Here is a 25,152-nt window from a genome sequence, read left to right on the forward strand (position 1 = left end):
TCAAACTTGAAATTACGGAAGAGGATTAGGGCCAAGCAATAATAAAAAAATAAAACCATTTCGAGATTAAAGTTGTTCAATTTCGAGAAAAAAGTGGAAATAAAATGTTGAGAATAAACTCATTAAATTACGAGAAAAAACTCGTTAAATTTCAAGAAAAAAGTCGAGATAAAATGTTGAGAATAAACTCGTTAAATTACGAGAAAAAAACTCGTTAAATTGAGAAAAAGGTCGAGATAAAATGTTGAGAATAAACTCATTAAATTACGAGAAAAAACTTGTTAAATTTCAAGAAAAAAGTCGAGATAAAATGTTGAGAATAAAGTCATTAAATTACGAGAAAAAAGTTGTTAAATTACGAGAACAAATTCGTTAAATTATGAGAAAAATGTCGTTAAATTTCGAGATAAAATTTTGAGAATAAACTCATTAAATTATGAGAAAAAAGTCGTTAAATTACGAATTTGTTCTCATAATTTAACGACTTTTCTCAGCATTTTATCTCGACTTTTTTCTTGAAATTTAACGAGTTTTTTCTCATAATTTAATGAGTTTATCCTCAACATTTTATCTCGACTTTTTTCTCGAAATTTAACAACTTTAATCTCGAGATGGTTTTATTTTTTTATTATTGCTTGGCCCTAATCCTCTTCCGTATGAAATGGTAGTGTATAATGTTTGACAGTATAAATGCGTGAACCGATTCATACAATAGTAGTTATATTTGTATAAAACATACTGTTATATAAGAATGTGGTCATACCACCCACTAACACCAGCCTTCCTCACTAACAGGTAACAACACAATTTCATTAAGTCTCTATAATTAGGTATAATTAAATGTGGGTGGCCCAACGTTTTATCGTTTTGACATCCCTTAATTATTTCCTCTAAAGCAGAGATGGGATAATGCATGTCATGCTCTCATAAAACACAGGAAGTAAACAAGGTCACACACATATTAAAGTGAATATGATGGAAAGACTAAAGGAAGCCAGTTTCCGCCTATATAAAAATGTCATTTCAACATTATATGTCACAATATCTCCCTGTGAACAGTTTCTTATTTTAAACTCTTTTAAACTCATAATTACCTTTTTTCTCAGGGGATGAAATAGGCTTCATATAAACTGGTCTGTGACACACATTGACATTCCCAAACACCGTATATGAACAAAACACAACACCACATGGCAGATGTTCATTCTAGCAAACACCGCTTAGACAGGCTGTTTGAGGTAAATACGCAAATAAAGAATAAAATGTCATTTAATGTGTATGTTTTGTGTGTGTGAGACCCAATTTGCAGTGGCAAACCCCTGTTAGCCCTTGTTATTTCCTCTCAGCACCATGTCATTTTTATATTTTAATGAGTCCCACTGAAACTCACTCTCAGCAGACTGTAAATAACAACTCCCATTATTAATATCAGGATTAGCCCTTCACAATCATTAAACCTGAAGAAGACAGAACATCCGATTTAGAAAAGTCACACAAATCTTAACAGCTGTAATGGCTTTGTTGATCCACATTGCAGACATGCTTAATTTTTGGAACTTGGCACATTCTGAATGAATTCACCCTATTTGGAAACATTACAAAATACATATTTTAACACAAGAAAGTCTAGAATTTAGGGCTCTGGTAATCATCTTGCAAGAGGTTTAATTGACAGATTGCACTGAGAGATGAGGTCTAGAGGCTTCTTGACATAAAATTCACAGGTAAAGGCTTCTGCTCGTGCTCTTATTGTGCAAATCCATCGACACACAAGGGAAATGAGACTCTTCAAGTTCTGAGATCTGAATTGGCCTACTTATGGTTGAGCGTGAATATAAGACTGAAAGTTCAAGAAAGGTTTTTGTAATTTCAAACAGACTTTTCGCTTTTCACTTCTCAAAAAGAAAGAAGATTTGAAATGCAGTGGCCTTAGACACTTAAAAAAAAATTGTTGCATTAGATAAAATATCAAACTAAGTGTCTTATGCAAAAAAAATAACTTTTCTTATCCATTTTTGTAATTATTTTTTTAACTTAGTGGTGATTTTTAGGGGACATATGAAGTCAGTTTTCCTCAAGTTCACATTTAGTTCATCATATCAACTATAAACATGTTCCACTAATGTTTGACAACCATATCCAAATACTTTTTGTCTTCCATTCGAGCATTATTTGTTTTACAATAAGCATTTTAATGTCAAACCTGATTTAGCGTTTTGTTCACTGTTCATATGCTGATTTGCTGCTCAAGGAACATTTATTATTATTATTATCAATGTTGAAAACAGTGATAATTTTTATTGTTATGAACAATAGAAAGTTCAAAAGAACAGCATTTATCTGAAAGAGAAAGCTTTTGTAACATTATAAATGTCTTTTTGATCAATTTATTGCATCCTTGCTGAATAAAATTATTAACAGTCTATGGAAGCCCATTTCCACCTATATAAAAAAGGTAATTGCAAACTTGTATTTCACAATCTTGTGTATATTACATTTTAATATTTTTCTTTACAAAAAATAGATAGTCACATGAAAAAAATGCATGTTAAAATAATTGAAAACAATGCAGCAAAATAAGTCTTAACTGCCATCTTACTGGTTCCCAGAAGGCCGTGGGGCTCTGACTGCCGTCTCCCTGTCCGCCCCTCTTGGTCCTTGCGCTTTTTGATCCCTCTCAGGCTGCTAAATCGTTTCATGGATGGTGAGGGAGTGCGGAGAGACTGTGGACAGTGCAATAGGTCATGCCGTACTCATAGACAGCGCTGGTTCTCTTCAATTACCTCCGGGCCTTGGATCAGTATCACCCAATCTTCGTGCCAGTGACAGGTGCTCTTCAAGGATTATTCCATACTCTTCATCCAAAGTCCTTCCTTCAGAGTTCTTCAACTTCTTTTTCTTGCTCCTTTCTCTCTGCCAGACTCTTGCTTCTGTTTCAGTTCTGAATCAGTGGTCGGGCGGCTGCAGATTGTCAAGTGCAGCTGTGTGTATGCCAGCATGTGTGTGTGTGTGTGTGTGTGTGTGTGAATGCATGCCTTCAAAACAGCATGTGTAACAAGGAGACTGTAAAACGAAACCGACCCATGCTTGGTTAGGAATTGCTGGTGATTGGCCAAACAGCGGTAAATCACACCCACTCATGAATATTTGATTTCCTTTCATTTATATTAAGTGTTTTGGATCTGCATGAGTGAACTGTTTTGTGTTTAATGGATTTATATTATAAGACTAAGAAAATGAGAAAATAAATGAGATAGAAATACATTTCACCATCCAGTGAGGCAACTTATCTTTCTTAAAATGAAAGAAGCTTTTACTTTAATGTGTTCGCTGACTTCCTCTGATTTAGGGTCAGTTGATTTTAATAAAATCACATTAAGGTGAAAACAAAAGTCAGGGGACCATAAAATAGGATTTAACCTTTCCGAATACTTTGCCAAACTGAAATTAATTCAGCACCGTGGGAGAACATTCCTGTTTAATGCAAGGTCAAGTCTTATTTCTTTGCTCATTAGTGCTGCAACCTAAGTAGTACAGAGTAATACATAGATTTATGCAGAAAATAAATCAATATTATATATATATACATATAGCCCTCATCTAGCAATCTAAATGCTTCAAATAGCAATTAAACATCTAAAAGTATCCTCATTTATGAGTACCTTTCCTTTGTTCATGAAAAATGCCGTTTTTCTCTGCTCGCTTCACTCGCGCTTCCCCTCAGCAACTTCCTCATTAGTCCAAGTTTGGTATCGTTGGTAAGCACAGCATTCCAACTTTGAGAATATTCTTAGAGAATTCTTGATAGCATGAGTCTGAACCAATGAAATGTGATTTCCAAACTCCTGCTGATGTAAACAAATCCATTTTAATCGTTCCGAAGTGCACGCGCGATCCCGATATACACATATAAACAGAATTACAGTTCTGAAATATTGAAAAAAAGTTGAATATATATTTTCCTATAGATATTTGGTTTTGACGAGGTGTGTGCCAAATTAGGTGTTATTAACAGGGATTTTAAGGTATGGTTGCTTGGTGATTTTGTTTGGAACCTTAAGAAAACTTTTCTCAAAATTGACTTGCTGATTCTATCGACTTCAAACAAGTGTAGCTCAGTCATTTATTATCGGATTCCAACAAATCATACACTCCCCATCCAAAAGTTTGGAAACGCCCTAGAAAAGTGGGGTTTTGGACAATATTGGCATGAATCTTTTTTAATTTGTGATAATTTTGCACTGATAAGGGACAACACAAACTACAAAAACATATTTTATCACATAAACAGTTTATACATAGAAAAAACTTAAATTTTCGATTCATCAAAATATCCACCATTAGCAGCTATTTGACCTAAACTGGGTTCAAATTGGTTCATTGTATTCTAAACTTAATTGGCAATCGATTTTTGAAGCTATTAAGGTGTGCTGACCCAAAAATCTTTTACAAACCTGGGCCAAGTTACCAATAACCAGGCATCACAGCTGGCAAAGGGGCATGTCTGACATTGACATGTATATATTGCCATTATTATGTAATCAAAATGAAAATTATTATTGCTGGTCTTCAATGATAATGTCTAGTTACTTTAATCTATTTGCACCAAAAAATGATACAGATTTATGCTGATATCGTCCAAAACCACACTTTGCTAGGGGTGTTTCCCCTAAAAAAAAAATCTTATTTTTGCTAATTGCGACTCATTTTGCCAGCACAGGTCATATATATATTTATATATACACACGCAAATCTTTTTAATCATTAATGGCACACTGTTGCTGGCACTTACACTTGTAAGTAATGAAACTTCATTAAGCTTTTAAAGTGTTCCTGTATTATTAATTGGTACCGTACACTTGTCTGCTCTACTTTGGCTGTAATGTAAACTGACCTTTACTTAAAATAGATGCTGAAAATAACAGAGCAAATCTGTATCTTGCCCTGTAAAATAGCAAATCTGGAAGTCTCCAAAATAATACCCTGGTGAAATCCAATATCTGGGTCAAGAAGGGTGTTCCATTCAAGGAGGAAAAACAATCTCAGTGACAGTCACTTTAGCTAATGAATTCATGTCCCCGGTGATAATTGCCATCAACATCTGATCACCCCCTTCTTCCTGTACCATCATAAACAAATCATTCTCTGTCAGTGCACTCAAGACACTAAATTAATCACCTAATAGTGGGTAAAGTCACACTGCCAGGCTTGATGCCAAGAGATACTTGCGTAAGCAGAATTAGATGGGCTTTGAGTAATCACCTCTCATTTTCCAAACTCTCTGCTGGCGTTTCTTGTCAGGGGCACTTAGGGGACTGCTAAGCACTTCTAAAGACGCTCATTTGGGCCCAAAAAGTGCCTTTGGTGAGAGGTGAACAGCTAATTTCTTCAAAATCCACTGTGCTTTGACGTCTTCAAAGTCCCAGGGTCAACAGGACACTGGAAAGAACAGGGTAAAAAATGCAGTCAGTATTTTAAAAGCTGCATCTCTTGTGCACTCTAGACCCACTACAGACAGCAGATCTGTTCATAACCTAGTGAGGTGCCTACTGTATGTGACTGGTCCTACTTGCACCGCTCCAAGCGGGATTCGAACCAGCCATACCAGCATGGGAGGTTGGCGCGTTAACAAGAATGCCAAAGACTGCAGCCTCTAGCATAAGTCACTAGTGCCAAAGACTTTATATACAGAAAGACTTTTCACTCCTATTACTTATGAATGGGATGAATTTCAATGCACAATATAGCGGAATAATCCCGTCTTCTAAAGAAATGAGCCAATCGCCAACTGGTAAATTCATCGCGTCAGAAGTGTTTAGAAACAAAATTTATGGGACAGTTGTTTACAGATTTCATTGGTGATTTCAAATATGAAATGTATTCGTAAGCTTGGCGATCAGCTTTGGAGAATTTGATGTTCCCCTTTCAAAGAGATAGGAGCTGCACTTGCATGCTGAGAGGCATTTCAAAGATGGCCACCAAGTGAAATTACTTGTCTTAAAGGGACTTTGCTAGTGCGCCTCTTGAGGCCAGGGGAGTGAGGTTTACATACACAGCTCTTTACTAGCCTGCCTCTGTTGCACCTACCTAGAAAATATTTTAAGGCTGTTCCAAAAGGTAGTTGGCAACATTATGCTGCTTTATAGGACACTTCATTTTTGCCAAATCCTAAGTAAGCAAAGAATGCTTTGCAAAAGGACTCAATGAAAAATTTGTCTATGATATTGAGATAAATGTTGACTGTTGATCATGGTTGTGTGCCACTCAGAATGGAATCAAATTGTGATTTGAATTTGAATGTAAGGAAGCAGAATTAAAATATTCAAATATTATCAAGACAAAAGAACTTTTGTTGGCTTATTTGAAAGTCTAAAAAAAGCTTATAAAGATAGATAGAGAGACATAAAGGTGCTGGTCATATAATTAGAATATCATCAAAAAGTTGATTTATTTCACTAATTCCATTCAAAAAGTGAAACTTGTATATTATATTCATTCAATGAATATATTGATGAATGAATATAAACATATTTCAAATGTTTATTTCTTTTAATTTTGATGATTGTAACTGACAACTAAGGAAAATCCCAAATTCAGTATCTCAGAAAATTAGAATATTACTTAAGACCAATACAAAGAAAGGATTTTTAGAAATCTTGGCCAACTGAAAAGTATGAACATGTACAGCACTCAATTCTTAGTTGGGGCTCCTTTTGCCTGAATTACTGCAGCAATGCGGCGTGGCATGGAGTCGATCAGTCTGTGGCACTGCTCAGGTGTTATGAGAGCCCAGGTTGCTCTGATAGTGGCCTTCAGCTCTTCTGCATTGTTGGGTCTGGCATATCGCATCTTCCTCTTCACAATAAAAATCTATGGGGTTAAGGTCAGGCGAGTTTGCTGGCCAATTAAAAACAGGGATACCATGGTCCTTAAACCAGGTACTAGTAGCACTGTGTGCAGGTGCCAAGTCCTGTTGGAAAATGAAATCTGCATCTCCATAAAATTGGTCAGCAGCAGGAAGCATGAAGTGCTCTAAAACTTCCTGGTATATGCCTGCATTGACCTTGGACATCAGAAAACACAGTGGACCAACACCAGCAAATGACATGGCACCCCAAACCATCACTAACTGTAGAAACTTTACACTGGACCTCAAGCAACGTGGATTGTGTGCCTCTCCTCTCTTCCTCCAGACTCTGGGACCCTGATTTCCAAAGGAAATGCAAAATTTACTTTCATCAGAGAACATAACTTTGGACCACTCAGCAGCAGTCCAGTCCTTTTTGTCTTTAGACGCTTCTGACACTGTCTGTTGTTCAAGAGTGGCTTGACACAAGGAATGCAACAGCTGAAACCCATGTCTTGCATATGTCTGTGCGTAGTGGTTCTTGAAGCACTGACTCCAGCTGCAGTCCACTCTTTGTGAATCCCCCCCACATTTTTGAATGGGTTTTGTTTCACAATCCTCTCCAGGGTGCGGTTATCCCTATTGCTTGTACACTTTTTTCTATCACATCTTTTCCTGCCCTTCGCCTCTCTATTAATGTGCTTGGACATAGAGCTCTGTGAACAGCCAGCCTCTTTTGCAATGACCTTTTGTGTTTTGCCCTCCTTGTGCAAGGTGTCATTGGTCGTCTTTTGGACAACTGTCAAGTCAGCAGTCTTCCCCATGATTGTGTAGCCTATAGAATTAGACTGAGAGACCATTTAAAGGCCTTTGCAGGTGTTTTGAGTTAACTAGCTGATTAGAGTGTGGCTGATTAGAAGCTGATTAGAATATTGTGAACCTTTTCACAATATTCTAATTTTCTGAGATACTGAATACTGAGTTATAATCATCAAAATTAAAAGAAATAAACATTTGAAATATATCAGTCTGTGTGTAATGAATGAATATAATGAATTTCACTTTTTGAATGGAATTAGTGAAATAAATCAACTTTTTGATGATATTTTAATTATATGACCAGCACTTGGACAATACTCTTCAAAAGTTTGGAGGCAGTTTTTTTTTTTTTTTCCGCTTGAAAAAGTCTTTTATTCTCACCAAGGCTGGATTTATTTGATCAAAAATACAGTAAAACAGTAATATATTATTACAATTTAAAACAACTGTTGTCTTTTTTAATATATATTTTAAAATATATTTTTTCCTGTGATGGAAAATCAGAATTTTCTTTGAGTAGAAAGTTCTAAAGAACAGCATTTATTTTAAATAGAAATCTGTAACATTATAAATGTCTTCTGTTACTTTTGATCAATTTGACATATTCTTGCTGAACAAAATTATTAACTTATTTTAAAAAAAAATTGTACTGATCCCAAACTGTTGAATGGTAATGTAAGCATGTTTGAACCTGCAGTATAGAAATTTGTATTTGCTTTACATATTTCATTATATTTAATAAATTAACTTTTGTGGACTTTGAGGGGATTTGAATGACTTCAGTAACTCCTCTTCCTATCATGCAGTTCAACTTCCTGTGGAGTGTGGCTAATTCTATTTCACACTCATGAACTGAAAGGGAGCCAGTTCTTCAGTTCGGAACTCTGCCCATTGTAGCTTAGCAACACGCTAACATCAAACTCCAATCCACTGTCAGTTGTATCTCTCGGGTGGTGTGGATTGCGGGCCAGTATGTAAAGTGTTCCAAATCAGTCACTTATGAGGTTCTGTTTCAGTTGGCACAGGCTGCCTCTGCAGACAACAAGACTGTTCACAAGAGCGACTGTGTCCACAACCAAGTACTGACCTGCTCTTATATGGTGTCAGTGCTGGAAAAGCCTTCCTATTCCATTTGCCTGATTTAATAAGCTTTCATGTGAGAGTGAGCGATGCCAAGTCACTGGAAATATAAGAATGGAGCTGTTTTCTACTGTAGGTCACCTTGTACTTCTGGAGTCAAGCCAGATTAACTTTTCCAGTCAGTCTCTTAAGGCCGTGAAACACCAAGCCGATGTCAAAGAACCAGCGGCGGTGAAAGCTGACTGTGTCTCGACCAAAAAGCTGTGCTTGAGCACACCAAAAGGACTAAAGGCGACTGTCAACTAGCAAGTGCGTTCTGCACCTGCGTGTAAGGAAATAACTGTTTATATTAGCAGGTAGCAAGTCTATATTTGTCATTCAAAAAGGAAAACTGAAACTGCAGATATACAAATGAAAATAAAGCAGCTTGCTTACCAATTTGAATATTAATCATGCTGATCACTTTCTTCATTCGCGGTGGCTCATGTTGTTATGAAAATATTCACACATTGGAATGATGTCGCCAAGGCCAACAGACACCGATTCAACAGTCGGCCAAAAACCCCAATGGGGTCCAACAACCACAAAAGGGCCAGTCGACGCTAAACAATGGCCAACCATCAGCTTGGTTTGAAGGTCATACAGGTTTGGAATGACATGTCAGTGAGGTATTGATGGCAGAATGAACAACATTTTTTTGCTGAACTGTTCCTTTAAGTTCTCAGAGGTCAGAGGTGCATGTTTCTGTCAGTGAGAAACGTTCTAGAAAGATCCCCACAACAGAAAAGCCATGTGAACAGCCAGTCTGTGGACTCTTCCCTAATAAGGACATGCCCACGCTATATCTTTTGACAGGAAATGATGTGCAAACATGGCTGTTTTCTGTAAATACACAGGGGCTCTTTGCATCCTCTGATCCAGGGATGAACAGTATTCCCAGATAAGGCCTGAATGAGGGTGAGGAATTCACTGGCACAATGACAGCACTGACACATTCCTCAAACATTATCTAGATGTTATCCAGATGTTTGGTTACATGTTAGAAGTTGAAAATGGCACAATAATGAAAACATTGTGGAGTTATTTTGACCACCATAATTAGACTATTTTTATCAGCCTTTAATTTAAAATTAATTTCTATGGCCGAATCACAGCCGTGCTGATATAGACCGTTATTGCACGACTACTTGTGTGATATTGCTTATATATATATATATATATATATATATATATATATATATATATATATATATATATATATATATATATATATAGTCAAACCAAAATTTATTCAGACACCTTGAGCATTTCATTATTCATTATAGTTTAAATTTTTTTTATAAAATATGACAAGATCTCAGAGTTAAACTGTGTCAGAAAAAATTAATCTTAATTATGTCAGATAACACTTAAGCAAAACATGGTCAGGTCAAAGTGTCTGAATAATTTTTGGGTATAATATGTCACAGTTTACTGAATAATTTTTGTTTTGACTGTGTATATGTATATATATATATATTATTTAATATTTAATTAATATAATATAATTTAATATAAATTATTTAAATGATTTATTAAAATTAATTTTCATTTGAAAGAGTTAAAAAAGTGATTTCTACTTTTAATAATTTCATAACGAATTTGTTAAGTGAGAAATAATTATAAAATATATAATATAAATAAAATATACAATTCTAAAATAATGAAATTAATAAAAATAATTAAATCCATTGTAAAGTTTTGATTAAGTTACATTAATTTGCATTTGAATAAAAAATTGAAAAAAGTGATTAATTATTTCAGAACACATTTACTTAGCTAGAAAGAAATATAAAATATATAATAAAATAAAATATAAAATTCTAAAACCCACACACACACACACACACACACATATATATATATAAAATGTAGAAGACCTGCGTGATAATACTACCCGGACCTCTCAAAAACAAGTATGCATTGTCTGTGTGTGTAGATGGAAAAAAGAGACGCAAAGGCAGGAGCCTGAATATTTCATCAGGGTCAGATGATTCGTAAAGGGTTCTTATCACTCTCTCTGCGCTGACAGGAACAAACCCTGAACTCCACACATCCCGGCCTAAAATTAACTCTTGTCTCTCGCAGACCGGATTACATAACTGCAGCGCCGGCATCAGCTCACTGCGTTCAAATCATCATAGGACTGTGCTGCTGAAATCTTTGGGTTATGCTCCCTAAAGGCCCATTCACACCAAGGACAATAACTATAAATGATAAAGATATAGTTATAAAAATCATTCTAAATATAGAGCCACAGCTATTATGACAACGGCGCAGCGAAACTATATAGATTTTTAACAATAAAACAATTGACAGCCAATAAGAGTAGGGTGAATTCAGGGTGATTGGGACACTTTTTGCCATTGAGAGGACTTGGAAAAAGTGTCCCAATCAACCACTACCATGGTACATGTCCAAAAAAAATCATGGTAATACTATTAAGAGGCCATGGTGGAATAAGTGTCCAGTCTATGTTCCACTAGTATACCAATTGAAACCAATTATAACTTCACCAATTATAATTATAACCTTTAGGCTACTTCCTCTTTTTACTCATAGATGGTGGTAAAAGAGGAAAAAATGCCTTATTTGGTCAGTACAGAAGGCATCGTGTCACACAGATGAACTCGGACAAGTGTGTGACAGTCCACTGCTGAGATAAGGCTGCTGCGACTCGGTTCATCGCAGTCATCCGTCAGCTGCTCCTCTCGCGGCCTGAACCCGGAGCCGCACGCTGTTTATTTAACTGTTGCCTGGCGACAAGTGCTGTGAGTCATTGTGAATAAGCGCTCCAGGGACTCAGAGCTCCCGCAGTGAACTGAGTGAGGATGTGTGACAGGTAGAAAAGAGCCCACCGACTCGCTTTAGCTCTTCTCTCATGTGCTTGAATGCCAGATATCGTTCTCTCTCTCTCTTTCTCTCTCTCTCTTTCGCTCATTGTCTTAATCCTTTTTCTCACTCTCACTCTCCTGGGAACACATGGGTGTCTGTGGCCCTGATGCTGAGCTGGTGCAAGTCACACACACACACACACACACACACACACACACACACACACACACACACACACACATATATGTATATATACATATATGTGTGTGTGTGATTTAAATGTATGTGATTATCAAAGTAATAGCAATATTTTTATATATATTTAATCATTTGTTTGTGAAACATTTCTAATACTGTTCTGGGTCGCCATCTGCTGCAAAGAGATCCATTGGAAATTGAAGAAAGACTACAATCTTGCAATAATTGTGTTTACTTTGTCTCCATCTAGTGGTCGCACAGGTACATGACATAAAAAGCCACTAACCTTTTCTATTCATTTTATATATACACTAACGTTGAAAAGTCTGGAGACAGTAAGAATTTAATTTAATTTTCATTTTTCATTTTGGAAATTAAGACTATTATACAGAAAGGATACATTAAATTGATCAAAAGCAACAGTAAAGACATTTATCATGTTACCAAAGATTTCTACTTCAAATAAACGTGTTCTTTTGAACTTTCTATTCATCAAACAATCCTGAGAAAAAAAGCATCACGGTTTCCACAAAAAATAATAAGCAGCACAACTGTTTTCGTAAGAAATGTTACTTGAGCATCAGCTCAGCATATTATAATAATTTCTGAAGGATCATGTGACACTGAAGACTGGAGTAATGATGCTGAAAATTCAGCTTTGCATCACAGGAATAAACTGCATTATTAAATAATTAAAATAGAAAACCGTTATTGTAAAATGCAATAGTATAATATAATATTATATAATCTTGACTAAAGGCATACCAAGAATGCAACATTTACATTTTGTCCAGTAGGTGGCGATACAACCAAACAATCAGATTGTGGCACACACCAGCATCAGTGTTTTGAGGATGACACAGCATCACAGTCATTCCTAATCATGTTTCATTTAGGTAAAATCTGAATTGTTATCATATTAGAGAAATACGGCCATCCTCATCTCCAGCTGTCTGTGCTAAGGCGCTCTGAGGACGTCTTAGAGACCAGGATTAATTTCACTTAATATAATTTGTATGAAAGCAACCGTGATTGAATTATGGGCTTTCTGCATTCTGATGTCACTGTCTGGGTGCAGCCCAATTCCCGGTTATAATAGGATTTTGAATTTCTCTGGAAAGAGTGTCATTTCCTGAATGGCAAACACTGCTTGATCAGAAGCTGCTGTCCATCGGTGTTCACTGGCACAAACACATCCATCTCAGCTTAAAACACACCTGTCCAGAAAGACACAACTAGCCCTGAGATGACCAGGATTTTATATTATTCATATTCCATATCTGGATGCACTTCTAGAGAAACATGTGTTTGTGTAAATGCAGCAAGATGCACTCAGCAGATAAAAACCTCATTATACAGATCAATATAATCAAGTAATAAAAACGTAGCGCAGAAACACATCTTCCTTTTCTATCTCGAGTGCCTCTAATGTTTTAATACTCTCCCTTGATGTGTTTTAATCTGGCCAGCTCTGCCTCACAATCAGACAGAGGCATCCAGCATCGCTCCAACTCAGTATTGAATTATAAATCAATACTGTTTTTTTCGGCCGACAGGAAAGTCTGCCAGCCAGAGAAACTAATGGCTCGACGGAGAAGCATAGTAGTGCTGTTATATAAATGTGTATGTGTTGAAAGAAAATATTCCCATTTCCCAACTGTGTGTGTTGACCTGTGTGTGATTCATCTACACACATACTCGCCCACACACTGCAAAATACACATTTACACTGTATCACTGTATTTTGTTTCCACTACATTAATATTTGAACTTTTTTTTCCAATCTGAAATCACTTGTTACTATAAAGCTGCATGAAAGAGTGTCCTGATATGTAATTTTTATGTTAATTAAACAATTTACAATTAAGAATTTTTATATGTTTATAAATTATTTCAAAAATTATTTTAATAATTTATATATATATATATATATATATATATATAGAGAGAGAGAGAGAGAGAGAGAGAAATTATTTTTTGAAAAAAAAAAATATATAAAAAATATATATATATCATATATTTAAGTTTACATGATATATATTTTTATTTTATATATATATATATATATATATATATATATATATATATATATATATATATATATATATATATATATATATATATATATATTTTATATTTTTATTTTCAAAAATTATTTCCTATATATATATTCCTATATATATATATATATTTCCTATATATATATATAGTTTGGAACCACTAAGATTTTTAATGTTTTTAAAAGAAGTTTCGTCTGCTCACCAAGTACAGTAAAAAACAGTAATATTGTGAAATATTATTACAATTTAAAATAACTGTGTACTATTTAAATATATTTGACAAAAGTAATTTATTCCTGTGATGCAAAGCTGAATTTTCAGCATCGTTACTCCAGTCTTCAGTGTCACATGATCCTTCAGAAATCATTCTAATATGCTGATTTGCTGCTCAATAAACATTTATGATTATTTTCAATGTTGAAAACAGTTGTGTACTTTTTTTCAGGATTCCTTGATGAATAGAAAGTTCAAAAGAACAGCATTTATCTGAAATACAAAGCTTCTGTAGTATTATACACTACCGTTCAAAAGTTTGGGGTCAGTAAGAATTTTTATTTTTATTTTTTTGAAAAGAAATTAAAGAAATGAATACTTTTATTCAGCAAGGATGCATTAAATCAATCAAAAGTGGCAGTAAAGACATTTATAATGTTACAAAAGATTAGATTTCAGATAAACCCTGTTCTTTTGAACTTTCTATTCATCAAATAATCCTGAAAAAAATATTGTACACAAATATTTTGTACAATTGTACACATTAAATGTTTCTTGAGCAGCAGATCAGCATATTAGAATGATTTCTGAAGGATCATGTGACACTGAAGACTGGAGTAATGATGCTGAAAATTCAGCTTTGCCATCACAGGAATAAATTACTTTGTGAAATATATTCAAATAGAAAACAGTTATTTTAAATTAAATTAAGTAATAATATTTCACAATATTTTTGGAAAAAAAATATATATAAAAAAATATATAAAAAATAAAAAATATATATCATGTAAACTTATATATATATATATATATATATATATATATATATAAAATCATTTTAAAATATATAATATAATTTATATATTTATATATATATATATTAAATTATATATAAATAATTTAAACTATATAATATACATATTATAATTATATTTATTTATTTATTTATTTCAAAATTATATTTCAAAAATTATTTTCAATATCATGTAAATGTTTATATTTTTATATTTCTAATTAAATAATTATTTTAAATTTATTTTAAAAAAATATATGTATATATATATATATATATATATATATATATATAAAAATTAAAAATAATTAATTATTATTTAAACAAAAATACATAAAATACATATACAGTACATATAATAAAATTAAAAAATTAAAAATAAATAAATTACATTATAAATTTTATTTGTAAATATAACACCCATGACCTAACCTACTTTAACTACTTTACCGCAGTACTACAAACCAGTTCTACCTAACATTCAAACTCAGACAATCACTTAATCACTCTTAATCATCTAATTATAGGTCACTCCATTCTCATACTTCTTCCAAGACAAGCTTTAATTTTATAATTACTGATTACACTTTCAGTTTGTGGGAACGAAGTAAATTTCGGCTGATTAATCTTCTCCTTGTTAAACAGACTACCCAAAGACGACAGCAAAATACTACGTGCCAACAATGTTTTTGTGTGCTTTTAAATAACAGTCATTTGAAATGTCACCTCACATGGATATTTTCGTTTGCAGTAAAATAACTGCATGCTTTCTAAATGATCTTCACTACACTTCAACATATTCGTCTCTTGATGCCATTTTAACCACAACCAACAATATAAACATTGTCAGGAGCCCAGAAAACACAGTCTTTAGTCACCAAGGATAACACTCCTGCATTTGAGTAACACATCATTTAATCTAGAGCTTTGACCACAAACGGACAGCAACTTAACTTTATATCATAACCGTATATATCATAATACAATTACTAAAAAATTTTAAGATATAATTCTTAGGGAACTTTAAATAGTTTATATGTATGACTGAGTAAGCTCTTCAAATAGTATAAACTAAACTACTAAAAAACAGCTATTTATGTATTACGCTCTCCCTCCTCTTGGTTGTGATCATTAAATCAGACTCACGTGGATAACATATGTGACAGCTGAATTCATTATCAGGGTCTTATGCATTTAGAAACACCCACGCCTCCATTAAATCAGCACACAGCGCAATTATCTGAATCATTGCACACCCCGGGCTGAGCTGGACCCAGACAACCTGTGAAAGGTTTCACTAAATGCTGACTCACACCACACACTGATGTGATAATGGCATTCATAGCATCTCATTTCACCAATCCCAATAAATATTTTGATCTTTTATTACATATTTTAGTGGATATCTATATTTCTATATATCTTAATTATTGTTAAAGGTGCCATCGAATTGAAAATTGAATTTACCTCGGCATAGTTGAATAACAAGAGTTCAGTACATGGAAAAGACATACAGTGAGTCTCAAACACCATTGCTTCCTCCTTCTTATATAAATCTCATTTGTTTAAAAGACCTTCGAAAAACAGGCGAATCTCAACATAACACAGACTGTTACGTAACAGTCGGGAACATTAATATGTACGCCCCAATATTTGCATATACCAGCCCATGATTGAGGCATTACACAAGGGCAGCCAGTATTAACGTCTGGATGTGCACAGCTGAATCATCAGACTAGGTAAGCAAGCAAGAACAACAGCGAAAAAAGGCAGATGGAGCAATAATAACTGACATGATCCATGATTACATGATATTTTTAGTGATATTTGTAAACTGTCTTTCTAAATGTTTCGTTAGCATGTTGCTAATGTACTGTTAAATGTGGTTAAAGTTACCATCGGTTATTACTGTATTCACGGAGACAAGAGAGCCGTCGCTATTTTCATTTTTAAACACTTGCAGTCTGTATAATGCATAAACACAACTTCATTCTTTATAAATCTCTCCAACAGTGTAGCATTAGCCGTTAGCCACGGAGCACTATCAAACTCATTCAGAATCAAATGTAAACATCCAAATAAATACCATACTTACGTGATTAGACATGCTGCATGACGAACATTTTGTAAAGATCCATTTTGAGGGTTATATTAGCTGTGTGAACTTTGTTTATGCAATGATAGAGTCGAGGGCTCGGGAGGGGGCGGAGAGCGCGCGATTTAAAGGTGCCGCAGCCTGAATTGGCGCATTTCTAATTATGCCTCAAAATAGGCAGTTAAAAAAATTAATTTAAAAAAATCTATTGGGTATTTTGAGCTGCAACTTCACAGACACATTCAGGGGACACCTTAGACTTATATTACATCTTGTAAAAAACGTTTTTGAACGGTAGTGTGATTTCAATGGTCTTGGTGGACTAGGGATTTTCAAGATACAAAAGTCAGACTGTTTACATGTTACAACAAAAGTATATTTTTACAAATAGGAAGGGATGTGTGATTTGTCATCATATGACTGTTTTAAATGTTGAGTTTTTCTGCTTTTTCAGATCTTAAGCATTCTGGCAGCTGTTTTAGGGTCATTGATGAATAAGATTTTTAAAAGTGTAAAAAAACCATAACGGAGATATAATTAATTTTGAAGTTTTATTAAGTGTTATCAATGAGATTATGTGTTTTTTTATAATCAATTATAACTCCTTTTGTCATTTTTTACAAGATGGACAAAATTTGTCACCAAAAAAGTCCAAAATTTTGGTTTTACCAAATGATAATATTTTCAAACAATGCTAACGGGCTGATATCTAGCTAGCTAGATAGTTATCTTGCTAGCTGGCTAACAAAAGGACAATCAAACATTTTATATTTAGTACAAGTTTTTAAAATATTACAACATTTTCCATGTTTTATAGCGGTTGTACCGAATGACCTGATGTTTCGGGACAAGCGTACGAGGAAGTGAAAACATGACATTTTCAAATAGTTAAGAGAGAGTTAGTTGTCAGAATAAAAAATATATACATTTATTACACTTTAAGATATTTTAATCACAAATGAAATGGCTGTATTGGCCTTTGAACGGTTAATCCAAATGACCTTTTGACACTTCAAAATCTTTAAAATACCTTTATATATAATTAAAACATTTTGGATTCAATAAAAGAGATCTAGTTATGCTACCTCACATACTTTGGATGTCATATCTTTGTTTTTTATTATTATTAAGGCCTTTGGACAAAAAAAAAAAAAAAGGGACTCGTCACATCATTGACCCTTTAAGAGATGGACAAGACATGTGTCTTACCTTTTCTGGCCCGAGAGAAGAGTTTGATGCTGACAGGAGATGTAGAGGGATTTGTGGACTCTTTGGAGGACGAACGGAAGATTCCGGTGAAGCTGCGGCGACGTGAACACTTGGGCGAGGAGTCGTTGTTGGAGGAGTAGGGAAAGATGGTTTTGGGAGATCCAGGGCTGTTTCTGGACCGGGGTGGTGCAGACATGGGGCTAGAGGGCCGGCTAAAAGGACCCCGACTGAAGAAGGTTTTGGTCGGGCTGGCTGAACGGCAGCTAGGCTCCCCCTGGAGAGTAAATGAAAATACAATCACACACAATATTATGACAGCATAATCCAGATAACGTAGATTCCCAGCTAACAAAAGTTCTAAAAACGTTTTGCTAACGTTCCCATTCAGTTATGATTTCTAAACGTTCTCTGAATGTTCAAACCAGTTTTTTCTTGGAAAACATTACATTTTATCGTTTTGCAAACATTACAAGAACATTACTTTTGAATGTTCTCTATAGTAGTGACATTTAAAATGATAGACAAACATCCAACTAAAATCTTTTGGGGGAAAAAAGCAGTCCATGAACGATGCATAAATAATGTTTTTGTGCTAACATTTTGACCAGATAACTTTGAATGAATGTTTTATTAACCTTACTGGAATAAAGTTTGTTCATAATTTTGAGAGAACCTTGCCAGAATATTATCTAAAATTCTCAGAGCGTGGGTTTTTATATTAACTGAAGAAAATTTGTCATATGTACAATTTTATGATGAAACAATATACTTTTAAACCTTGAGATTGACTTGTGAGTTTTTACATCAAAAAACAATTTTATGCATTTAGTGATAAACACAAAATCGTCAACTAATGGCATTCTCTTACAGACTTAGAATATTTCCTGTTTAGAGTCATAATACTGTGACGTTACGCTGACCATAGACAGCATGTTTGAAGGACAGACATTGAGATACTTAATGAAGAGACGTCATAACATTCAGATACATTGTGAGTCCTTGATGTTTCCACCGATCATTCACATGGGAATTTCACACAGCAAAACAGCCAGACAAAGCCAGTGAAAACTGTTTAGACAGCCAAAAGAACAGATGGCCTTGTTTTGTCAAGAGGCTTTTGTTAAATCAGAGAGGCTCACACAGTGGCATAAATACCTCACTGTAGTGTATGGTCACCTAAACACACTACATAACTACACCCCCCACACACACTCACTCTCAGAATACTACAAAGTGGGATTTGTAATTGACATCTGCAAAGTTAAAGGGACAGTCCACTCAAAATAAACATTCTGTCGCCATTTAATTGCACTCATGCAGTATTGTTATCGTTACTGAAAACTATTAAATAAAACTGAAATAAAATAAAATCTAAATATTAGATGAAAAACTTGGCAGCTAACTGAAATAAGTTTAAAATGAAGTGCTAAAATTACTAACTGAAATAAAAGTAAAACAAAAATAATAATATGATTTAGAAATATGCTTTAAAAAACCCCATTAAAAATGGCAAAACACCACCACAAAATTACTAAAAATATAACTAGAATTTCATGTTTTTCCAAACCTGTATGACTTTATTTCTTCTGTGAAACACAAAAGGAGAATTTCTGAAGTACACCCTGTTGTCAGTATAATGAAAGCTAATGAGGACTGGTGCTGTCAAGCAAAAAAAAAAAAAACACAATTTAAAGGGTTAGTTCACCCAAAAATGAAAATACTGTCATTTATTACTTACCCTCGTGCCGTTCCACACCCGTAAGACCTTCGTTAATCTTCAGAAGAATATTTTTGGAGCGCCAAAAAAAAACTAAATAACGACTTATTTAGTGATGGCCGATTTCAAAACAATGCTTCAGCACACATTGCACACATTGAATCAGTGTGTCGAATCTGCTGTTCGGAGCGCCAAAGTCACGTGATTTCAGCCGTTGGCAGTTTGACACGCGATCTGAATCATTATTCGACACACTGATTCATTTATGCTCCGATGCTTCATGAAGCAGTGTTTTGAAATCGGTCATCACTAAATAAGTCGTTATTTAGTTTTTTTGGCGCTCCAAAAATATTCTTGTCGCTTTATAGTATTAATATTGAACCACTGTACTCACATGAACCGATTTAAATATGTTTTTAGGACCTTTATGGATCTTGAGAGAGGAAGTGTCCATTGCTCCCTATAGAGGCTTCACGGAGCCATCGGATTTCAACAAAAAATATCTTAATTTGTGTTCTGAAGATGAACGAAGGTCTTACGGGTGTGGAACGGCATGAGGGTAAGTAATATATGACAGAATTATCATTTTTGGGTGAACTAACCCTTTAAGTATCATAAAAGTATCATCTTGTACTATATTCCAACGCTGCAGCCAAAATTGTGTACTGAGTAGGTACAGTCGAATTTGAATTTACTTCGCGACCGTTAAAAAAAGAACACTCTAAATAGTATGAATATGGGAAGTATGAATGAAATTCGGACGTACTACATCCGCCATTTTGTTACTGTCACGTGACCTACCAGCATCAGTTGTGTCACTTCACTGCCATTCATAAATCCTCTCCAGTGACCTCATGCGATAGTAAAGTGTCCATCGAATCCACGCTTCAGAATCTCGCTGGAAGTAGTAGGTCATTCGGGGACTTTTCGCCTTGTTTATTACAAATACTACTGTATGTATTCAGACATACTACTCTTTTGGCATACTGTTTTTCGCATACTATATAGTAGGGAAGTATTCAATTTTGGACACCGTGCAAGTCTTCTGAAATCATACAATATCTTTTTGAAAGGAAAAAAATTAAAACTGAGGTTGTTTTTCACTGAAAACCTTGAGATCCGCACTAGTCGTTCATGAGAAAAAGTAGCAATGTGAATGAATCATTCTTTTGAGTCAGATCTATTCAATGAATCGTTTAGTCAGTTCACAACTCTGGTATAAATATTCATTCAAGTTCAACTCACTGACTCAATGATTCATTGAAGGAATGATTATCAGTGAATAACAACTTAATATAGAACACAATTCAAAACATATAGTTCATTATTTAAAATGTCTTGTTTTGCGTTCCACACACATCAGTTTGGAATGATATGAAGGTGAGTAAACGAAAGAATTTTCATTTTTATTTGAACTATCCCTTTAAAAGTCTGTTACTGAAGACCATGAAAGACTAAGATGAAAGAAAAACTTTGCTTTGTACACTTAACAAAAGATGACATTTTTTTGTATTATTCTGAGACCCTCGGTTGTCATGGAAACATTTGACTGCCGATGGAAAAAAGTCTTCACTGACATTGAGTTTTCATGGTCCTGAAACTTTGATCATGAGATAAGTGAAACATACTGACGCAGCAATTTACTACCTTTCAATTCACACTACTCTTATTTTGGCTCTGATCCAAAATCTAAGGCATTCTTGTGGCAAACGTTTGAACAACGCTATGCATTTCATTTGCACACAAATGTTCGACCACACCAGCGATTCTGCATTGACCTTGCCGAGGGTTAAACAAACATCTGTTCAACAAGGAGAAATATTAGCTAATATCCTGAGTGCTTACAACAAAAAACATTGTTGAAGCAGTGAAGTGGAGCAGATTATATTCGATTACAAAATGTGTACTTCAAACCCTCCTAAAGCTTCAAAAGAGCCCTTCAGATTCAGTGACTCCAACTCACCTTCAACAACAGAGAGGAGAGAACGAACAAAAAAAACCACGCTGAGATCTGTCAGGTGATTTATCTCCTCTCGCTGGCCTCTATGGGTGATTGACTGTCAGATATGATGATTTCCCAGAATTTCTTGGGAATGTTTACAAAGGTATCAGCTGAAGAGCAGATCCGGAGTTACTCACCAAAATGAGTTAAGCTTAATGACTACAATTACCAAAACGTATTTGGATTATAAGCTACACACTTAAACTACAAACAGTAAGCTAGTTTTAATTTCTGAATGTCTTTGTATGATAGAACAACATATCCATTCATATAGCATCTGCAAACAATTATGCTAGGGTTTTGGGTGATTTTTTTTTTTTCAAAGAAATGTATACTTTTATTCAGCAAGGATGCATTAAATAGATCAAAAGTGTCAGTAAAGACATTTGCAATGTTGCAAAATATTTCTATTTCAAATAAATGCTGTTCTTTTGAAATTTTATTAAGAAAATCCCAAAATATCAAGGTTTCCACAAAAATATTAAGCAGTACAACTAATACCAAATGTTTCTTGAGCACCAAATCAGAACATTAATGATTTGTGAAGGATCATGTGACACTGGAGACCGGAGTACTGATGCTGAAAATTCAGCTTTGCATCACAGGAATAAATTGCTTTTTAAAGGTGCCATCGAACGTTTTTTTTACAAGATGTAATATAAGTCTAAAGCCCCGGGTATACTTCACTTTCCGCGCCCGGACGCGTCACGCGCGCAGTCACGTCCGCGCGTCTTTCAAAGTATACTACACCACGGATGCGCGCGGATGACCGCGATCGCCACATGCACAGTACAGCTTTTTTCTATGCTCTACCTGACATCGGAGAGCAGCACTGAGTCGTGTCATCAACGGGACATTCACTGGACATGATCGGAGAAGAAAAGAAGTGCATGCTTTCCCATATTTTACGTATCCCCCTCCATGAATTTGCCGCCCTAAACATGTCTTTGTACACTTTCAAACATGAATTGTACAAATGTGCTTACTTTCTAATCTCTTCGCAGAAACGCTGGTCAAGTTCGCTGTGTTTTTCTCTTTTTTCAAGCATGTTGTTAAACCGGTATTTTCACACTCTTCTTTGACGGCTGAACACTGTGCTCAATACTGCGCGTATTGCCACCTAGTGGACTCTTCTATACTGCTTGCGCATGCGCTGTTGCACGCGGACTGTCCGCGCTGTCTCGAAATTTGGCCTTCACGCAGCCAGGGTGTGCGGCCGGCCGCGAGCCCTCTGCATGACGAAAATTACGTCATGCGGACGGTGCACGAACGCGGACGGCCGAAGTATACCCGGGGCTTAAGGTGTCCCCTGAATGTGTCTGTGAAGTTTCAGCTCAAAATACCCCATAGATTTTTTTAAATTAATTTTTTTAACTGCCTATTTTGGGGCATAATTAGAAATGCACCGATTCAGGCTGCGGCCCCTTTAATTGCTCGCGCTTTCCGCCCCCCTCCCGAGCTCTTGACTCTATCATTGCGTAAACAAAGTTCACACAGCTAATATAACCCTCAAAATGGATCTTTACAAAGTGTTCATCATGCATGCTGCATGCATACATCAGATTATGTGAGTATTGTATTTATTTGGATGTTTACATTTGATTCTGAATGATGGAGAGATTTATAAAGAATGAAGTTGTGTTTATTAATTATACAGACTGCAAGTGTTTAATAATGAAAGTAACGACGGCTCTTGTCTCCGTGAATACAGTAATAAACAATGGTAACTTTAACCACATTTAACAGTACATTAGCAACATGCTAATGAAACATTTAGAAAGACAGTTTACAAATATCACTAAAAATATCATGTAATCATGGATCATGTCAGTTATTATCACTCCATCTGCCATTTTTGTCCTTGCTTGCTTACCTAGTCTGATGATTCAGCTGTGCACATCCAGACGTTAATACTGGCTGCCCTTTTGTAATGCCTTGAACATGGGCTGGCATATGCAAATATTGGGGGCGTACATATTAATGAGCTCGACTGTTACGTAACAGTCTGTGTTATGTTGAGATTCGCCTGTTCTTCGGAGGTCTTTTAAACAAATGAGATTTATATAAGAAGGAGGAAACAATGGAGTTTGAGACTCACTGTATGTCATTTCCATGTACTGAACTCTTGTTATTTAACTATGCCGAGGTAAATTCAATTTTTAATTCTAGGGCACCTTTAAAATATAATAAAATAGTAAACAGTTATTTTAAATTGTAATAATATTCATAATATTACAGTTTTTTACTGTATAAGCCTTGGTGAGCATAAGGGACTTCTATCAAAAGTATTAAAAAATCGTATCTGCTTAACAAGTATTTTTACTTTACAAAAATGCTTGTGCTGTCTTTAAAATAAATATCACTTGGTTTGATATTGAGGTGTTTAAATACTTTCTGGGGCTTGTAAACTTAAATTGTGGTTGCTTATTTATTCACAGCAAGCATTCAGTAAATGCTCCATGTACATTGCTGGATTGTGAATTCAATGAGAGGTCAGTACAGGCAAAAGTACCATGGTAGACATAATTACAAATCAGGTTATCAGAGCAGACTCATATCCCATCAGAGTGACAGCAGAGATTGAGGACACTGAGGATACAGCGGCTTTTAGACAGCCAACACAAATGGAATGAATCATCATTTTTAATCACGTCGCATTTCAACAACCTTTCCACTTTGAATTACCAGATCATACACATCACAGCTCACTACAATACTGATCTACAAAGGCAAAAGATTAAAACTTTGATTTGATATCAGTTTTCACACTACACTTTCTGAATTGAAGCAGTTGAGCCAAGAGTCTAAGAGACACAATTTCAGTCATAACTAAATTTGAACTATGTGTAGCATTTTGCCTTTGAGCGGCAGGAAAAAACAGGGCATCAGTGATGACTAAGGAAATTGCATAATTAAAACAAACAAAGCAAATGTGTGATACATGTGTGTGCAATTGTCGACAGTCTTTTAAATGACTTTGGAATCATTTCTTGCTCGTTTAAATCATAACACAATATTGGAGAACTCAGTCTCTGGGATAACGCATTACAATGCATGCACGATTACTTTTTTGATGTAATGAGTAAAGTAACATATTACTTTATACATGTACACATTAGTATTTGAGTTACTTTATAAAGTAATGCACATTAGTGTTGCAAAAGTACCAAGTCGGTACTTAAATTAAAAAAATGTGATGTTTTCAGCACTGTTGAGCGGATTCGTAAACACCTCTGATTGGCCAT

General features: G+C 34.9%; 1 protein-coding gene across 5 annotated transcripts in view; it reads right to left on the reverse strand.

The window, feature by feature from the left end:
* prkag2a (protein kinase, AMP-activated, gamma 2 non-catalytic subunit a) overlaps positions 1-25,152 on the reverse strand; it is an 83,165-nt gene that overhangs the window by 45,643 nt on the left and 12,370 nt on the right. For 3 of the 5 annotated variants that reach the window (XR_007182410.1, XM_048173889.1, XM_048173888.1), the window contains exon 3: positions 18,189-18,462. Coding sequence is in view for 4 of the 5 variants with exons in the window: in XM_048173889.1 (XP_048029846.1) it covers positions 18,189-18,462 (274 nt within the window). In the remaining variant the exon portion in view is untranslated. Of the gene's footprint in view, positions 1-2,599; positions 2,990-18,188; positions 18,463-25,152 lie in introns of those variants that run through there. The other 2 variants (XM_048173894.1, XM_048173890.1) reach the window with 2 other exon arrangements.

This window comes from Megalobrama amblycephala, linkage group LG22, assembly GCF_018812025.1.
Source record: "Megalobrama amblycephala isolate DHTTF-2021 linkage group LG22, ASM1881202v1, whole genome shotgun sequence".
NCBI lineage: Eukaryota > Metazoa > Chordata > Actinopteri > Cypriniformes > Xenocyprididae > Megalobrama > Megalobrama amblycephala.